Here is a 6,686-nt window from a genome sequence, read left to right as displayed (position 1 = left end):
CATTTTTTTTTGCATTTTTTCAGCTTTTCAGTTAAATAAAAGGCTATTTTTGCTATATATTTAAACATTGTAGATTTCTTGTTTAAAAAGTCTCGTCTTGTCTCGTGGGAAAAGCGTCTCGTCACACCCCTAATAAACACGAATAAACATTGTTATTGCATAAGAAAGACACAAGTGGTCACGGTGCTGCTGACTATCTGCTTATATGACGAAATACAAACAGCATTTGGGGATTTTCTGGTGTTACGGCTCGCCAGTGATTTCAAGATAGGCATGATGGTTAGCTGGATCAATTGTGCAGAGGTCTGGAAGACTCCCCCTGTGACGGATCAATAGTCACCATTACTGGCACTTTTTCTTGACGTTTTTATAAGACATGACAATAACTGCGTAGGCAAAAAGGCAAACCTCTTTCTAGCAGTTTTTGTTGAATGTAAAGTGCGAGAATTCCAGGCTGCCTAAGCTGCAGACGTCAGGCGTCTGATTAAATCTAACAACCAGTGAGATCTGCGCGGATCTCAGGCATTAATCTCCACAACATGCATGCCAAAGTTGGGGTATTTAAATTATTTAAAGACTTCAGAGTATTTAACAAAAAAACAAAAAAAAACTTAATTCTTATCTGTTCTTCTTTCAGGTGGTAATTTTTGAGTTGCTAGGACACTTGGAGGAGTTTTAGATGAAGTTTGAGTCATTTAACTTTTTTTAGCTTTGTTTATCATCTCATTTTATATTTCATACTCCATGTTTCAATCATACCTAGGTGTGTGTGTGTGTGTGTGTGTTTAAAGGAGTACAATGAAAAAAGGACAAATTTAGCAGAGAACACAGTTCAGCGTAGCGTTATTCTGACGGCTCACCCTACAGTAATACAGGCTGAGAGTAAGTTGTTTATTATTATTTATCTGCAGTTTGCCAGTGAGGGTGGGGCATCAGTGAGGGCGGGGCATCATGGGGGCGGGGCATTGCTGACTTGAACCGGATTAGGTTTAGAAAAGGAAAGAAGTATCCTTATATACAGAAGTTTCACTAAACACATGACCAATATATGCATCTCTTCTGACGGTCACATGACGTCATCAACGATGCGACTGCTGACGTCTTCAGAGGAAACGTAACACTACACGCTGCTGCCATGATACAATTCTACTTTTCATGAAGGCCATAGATACAGTTACTGCTGTTGAAGTGTGTGTATACATTTTTGGACCCTCTGTGTATTTATTTGTTTATTAACTTAAAAAAGAATTATCACATTTAAATTTTAATGCTGTGTGTGTATTTGTGTGTGTGTGTGAGAGAGAGAGAGAGATCGTTAGCAGGCTATAATTAATAAGCGAGGTCAGAGTGATCCTCATCATGTTGGCATGACGACGAGAAGAACAGGAGACAGTGATGAGGGCAGAAAGAACTGTGTGTGTGTGTGTGTGTGTGTGTGATGTGCACTAATCTAATAATTTGTTCAGGGCTCTAGAATGAGTTGATGTTTGATTGAAGCATCTTAGAAGGACTGAGTCTCTCTCTTATTAAATCCCTGTTGGTGGGTCAGCGGTACAGTCTGTCTTCGTCTGCCAGTGAGGGCTTGGACCCTGCATGCAATAACACACATACGTATACACACACACACACACACGCACACACATTCATACTTTTCCTGTAAAATTACGATCTTGTATTTTTCATGTTCGTTACTCTTCTTGTTGCCTAGCAACGATCCAGTGCCAGAGGAAAGCCTGGGGTTAAAATGGTTTCAGGAAACAGGTTGTGTGTTTTAGAGTGTGTACGTTTTAGTGTGTGTGTGTGTGTGTGTGTGAGAGAGAGAGAGAGAGCGAGAAGATGTTCTCGGTAAATGTGTAGTGTGTAGTTCCAGTCCAGCTTGTGAAGACCAGAGCACGCGCGGATGTTCGCAGCCTCGGCCTCTAGCACTCTTTATGTTATTCATTTATTCTGCACTGAGACTGACAGATACACAGGCCGCACCCACTTCACTGAGACTGACAGATACACAGGCCACACCCACTTCACTGAGACTGACAGATACACAGGCCACACCCACTTCACTGAGACTGACAGATACACAGGCCACACCCACTTCACTGAGACTGACAGATACACAGGCCACACCCACTTCACTGAGACTGACAGATACACAGGCCACACCCACTTCACTGAGACTGACAGATACACAGGCCACACCCACTTTACTGAGGCTGACAGATACACAGGCCACACCCACTTTACTGAGACTGACAGATACACAAGCCACACCCACTTCAATGAGACTGACAGATACACAGGCCACACCCACTTCACTGAGACTGACAGATACACAGGCCACACCCACTTCACTGAGACTGACAGATACACAGGCCACACCCACTTCACTGAGACTGACAGATACACAGGCCACGCACCCTGTCCAGAGATTGAAATATATATAGGCCACGCCCCCTGTCCAGAGATTGACAAATATATAGGCTACGCCCCCTTTCCAGAGATTGACAGATACACAAGCCACGCCTTCTTCTTCCACATATGTTCACTCCACCAAAACTCACTCTTTAAAGCTCAGTGTTCAACACATTGCTGCAGTATATCAACACACACACACACACACACACACACACACACTTCCTGTGCCTCTCTTTCTCACAGCAGCACCAAAAGAGAGAGAGATTATTTCCAGATTTCTCATGACCTGCTAAAGGGTTAAAGCATGCTGTGTCTCACTGGACTTGTGTGTGTGTGTGTATGTGTGTGTGTATGTGTGTGTGCGTGTGTGTGTGAGAGAGAGAGACTGTGCAGTGCATTTCTGGTGTGTTGCGTAGATAAGATTCTGTCTGTGTGTCCAAAGTGAAGAGAATGTGAAAGAAAAGCAAAGACACACACAAGTTTTAGTGGTGTGAAGGACGAGACTGAGAGTGAATAAACCAGAGAGAAGGAGACAAAGACATAAAGACAAAGAGAGACACAAAGAGACAGAGAGACACAAAGAGACAGAGAGAGAGACAGAGAGAGAGAGAGACACAGAGAGACAGAGAGAGAGAGAGAAGTAGAGGATGTGTGGAAGTAAAAGCAGCAACAAGGAAATGAAATGCAGACGGAAGAGTTCTCTACATCTCTCTCTCTCTCTCTCTCTCTGTGTCTCTCTCACTCTTTCTCCCACACGGTATCAGATTCAGTGTGTGTGTTTTTCTATCCTTCCCCTTTGACTGTGTGTGTGTGTGTGTGTGTGTGTAGGCGGGTGTGTGAGGACTCCGTCCCTCTCCTCAGTGAAAAGCATGGACGGATTGCGTCTGCCTCCACTTATAGAGGAAGTGCTGGACTCCACAGGTACGACTCACACACACACACACACACACACACACACACATTGAGTTGGGCAATAGCTGAAAGACAGACAGAGTGAGAAAGAGAGACGGAGTACAGAGCGGGAGAGAGAGGGTGGTTTCACTGAGGTCCTCTAACTGCTGGATGTTTACAGGATGTGATGGACTCCTCAAAGCAGGTGTGTGTGTGTGTGTGTGCGTGTGTGTTATGTTTTCTCATGAAACAGTAGCTGAATGTGGATGTTTTTTTCTGTCATCCATTTTGTGAACGATGAACTGCAACACTGAGACACAATGACACACACACACACACACACACACACACAGACTTGCACGGTCAGAAGGATGGAATGTAGAAGAACAGTGATGTTATTGTGAGCCGAGAGTTGAGTCGGTGTACAGACGGGGAACTGTTCCGAGTGTTTCAGCTTTAGGGTTCTTTATGTTCCTCGCGGAGACGCTGGTGTCTCAGGAACCCTCGGTGGTGTTCTCATGTCCTGTAGAACCTGTGGTACTTGTACAGACAGAGTGTGGCGCGGTGCTGTTAGAACCCGTCTGCTGTCCTCCACAGGTTGCTTTTCCACCTGTATAACACACTGTGTGACGCTACGCTAGGTCTCGTGTAGCCTGTAATAAACAAGTCCTGTGTGTGTGTGTGTGTGTCTTTGTGGGTGCGTGTGCTGTCGTCTCTGCTGTGGAGACGATGTCTAGTCAGAGTTGAGCAGACGGTCAGTGAGATGTACTTTAATTGTTTATGCTGAGAAAAGATTTGATTACAATCAGCCATAACATTAAAACCAGCTGTCTAATACAGCATAGCGCCCCCTGTGTCACCAAATCAGTCCTGCCCCGTCCAGGCCTGGACTCCACTAGACCTCCTGAAGGTGGTTGTGGTATCTGGCAGCGAGCTATCATCTGGGGAATCTGGAGGACGAACCCTTTGTCATGTTCCTCAAAGTGTTCCTGTCCAGTGTGTGTGTGTGTGCAGTGTGTGTGTGCAGTCTGCATGATCCTGCTGAAACACACCACTGCCATCAGGGAACACTGTCTTCTTGAAGAGGTGCAACTGTTGTGTAACAGTGTTTAGGGGGGGCAGGTGGGGGTGGGGGGCGTGTCAGAGCAACATCCACATGAATGAACTCAGCAGAACATCACCCAGAGCGTCACATTGACTCCGCCCACTCGCCTTCTTCCCAGAGTGCATCCTGGCACCATCACTTCATCTCCATGGTGTAAAAGAAAATGTGCTCCATCAGATCAGGCCACCTCCTTCCATCGTCAGCAAGCGCACCCTTACCACTCTGCAGTGACGCGGCTCCACGCGCAACAACCTGCCGTGCACCGTGTGTCCTGTCTCTTGTCTATCAGAACCGAAGCTTGGCGCTCCATTTGATTGGCCAGCCTTCGCTCCTCACAGTGACCCCTGACCCCCAGGACCATGTCACAAGTTCACCGGTTATTCATCTTCCTTGAAGCACTTTGGTAGGTCCTGTCGTCTGACATCCCATAAAACCTGCAGTATTGGAGACGATCCGACCCAGCCGTCTAGACATCGCGATCAGACGCGTGTCAAAGTCACTCAAATCCTCACATACACCAGTTTCTCTGCTCCATCAACGTTAACACCTGACTGACCAACTGATAGGTGGCGCTGTAACCAGGTACTCAGTGTAATTCTCTTCATCTGTAGTTGGGTTTAATGCTGTGGCTGTTTTGTGTGTGTGTGTGTGTGTGTGTGTGTGTGTGTGTGTGTATATACATGTTGTGTATAAAGCTCAACTAGTTTAGAATCAGATAAGGTGATTTAAAGCAGATGATCAGACACCTGGTTGAATCAGGACAGGAGTCAGATATGGTGTTAAAATCTCCCAGATGTTGCTGCAGACGTCACATCTGTCTATCCGTCATTAAACTGTAATAAATATCTTATAAATAAATGAATAAATAAATAATTAAAGACATTATTGTCATTAATATGCACTCTGAAATTCAAACCCTAGGACTGTGTGCTCTAAGTTTTGCATTCCAGAACCCCAGAACCCTCAAACCCTGCAGTCTGTTTTAAACTCAGCCTTTTAGAACCTGAAACACTCGTGCAGTTAATAACCGATTCAGAATCGTTCTAAATCAAATCCCATCATTTTGATCGGAAGGCAAACGGTTAATGTTCTTTTACTGTGTGCTGAATTAACACATGCAGCGATAATTTTCTGATTCGGGTGAGAATGTGTGTGTGCGTGTCTGTGTGTGTCTGTGTGTGTGTGTGTGTGTGTGGTGGGGGTAGTGTCATAAGCGCTAAGTGCAGAAATGGTGATGGGAGTGTGTGGGTGCAAACAGGTACAATAACAAGATATGTGTGGGAGAGAGAGAGTGAAATAATGAGACAAAGAGAGAGTGTGTGAGAGAGAGAAAGAGACAGAGAGAGAAAGAGTGAGACAAAAAGAGTGAGACAGACAGAGAGAGAGAGAGAGAGAGAGAGAGAGAGAGATGCACCGTGTTGCTGTGCGTGTTAGATTTAGTTGAATATTTAGTTGAATAAGGTTAATGGTTAGTTAAGATTTAGTTAAGATTCAGGATTAGTTAAGGGGTATAAGACAGGAGGGGGCGGTAACCCTAGGGGGCGGTGCCACATTCCCACAGCGTTCCTGAGAGCATGCCTGATTTAAATTCCTCATGATTCTTGGTCGATTGACTCTGTGATGTCACATGACTCATTGGCTGCGGAACGTTACGATGCACTCATGAATCATTTGTGATGAACTTTTAACTTCACCACAAATGCAGAAGGGTCACAAACTGGCCACCAGAGTACCCCAGAAAACCTTCAGAGGACACTATATACCCCCAGAGCACCCCCAAGTAACCTCAGAGTACCCCAAATACCCTCAAAGTACCCCAGGGTACCCGAATCCCCTCAGAATACCCCCTGAATCCCATTAAAGTACCGTCAGTACCTCTTCCCAAAAAAACATAATACCCATGAATACACCACAAGTACCCTCGTCCACCCCCAGAGAACTCCCAAAAACCCCCAGGGTACCCTGAATTAGCTCAGAGTTCCCCCCCAAAACCCCAGATTGGTCCCAAGAACCCCAGAGTACGTAAATACCTTTAAAGCACCCCAGAGAACCCTGGAATACCCACATAATACCCCAAATACCCCAAACTCCCTGAGTAACACCGAAACCCCCAAGGTCCTCTGAATACCGACAAAGTACCCCAAATACCCTTAAAGTACCACCAGAGTACCCCTGATACCATCAGAGTACCTCTGAATACCCCAGAGTAACACCAAAATTCCCAGAGTACCTCTGAATACCCCCGAAGTACCCCAAATGCTCTCAAAGTACCCCCAGA

The 6,686-nt window shown here is 45.5% G+C and overlaps 1 protein-coding gene across 6 annotated transcripts in view; it reads left to right on the top strand.

The window, feature by feature from the left end:
• Positions 1-3,031: 3,031 nt before the first annotated feature.
• Positions 3,032-6,686, top strand: part of LOC128532090 (coiled-coil domain-containing protein 136-like) — a 16,865-nt gene continuing 13,210 nt past the window's right edge. For 2 of the 6 annotated variants that reach the window (XR_008361264.1, XM_053506310.1), the window contains exon 1: positions 3,032-3,333. Coding sequence is in view for 5 of the 6 variants with exons in the window: in XM_053506310.1 (XP_053362285.1) it covers positions 3,282-3,333 (52 nt within the window). In the remaining variant the exon portion in view is untranslated. The other 4 variants (XM_053506313.1, XM_053506311.1, XM_053506314.1 and 1 more) reach the window with 4 other exon arrangements.

The sequence above is a fragment of the Clarias gariepinus genome, chromosome 10 (assembly GCF_024256425.1).
Source record: "Clarias gariepinus isolate MV-2021 ecotype Netherlands chromosome 10, CGAR_prim_01v2, whole genome shotgun sequence".
Taxonomy (NCBI): Eukaryota; Metazoa; Chordata; class Actinopteri; order Siluriformes; family Clariidae; genus Clarias; species Clarias gariepinus.
This window is presented reverse-complemented; position numbering and strand designations above follow the sequence as displayed.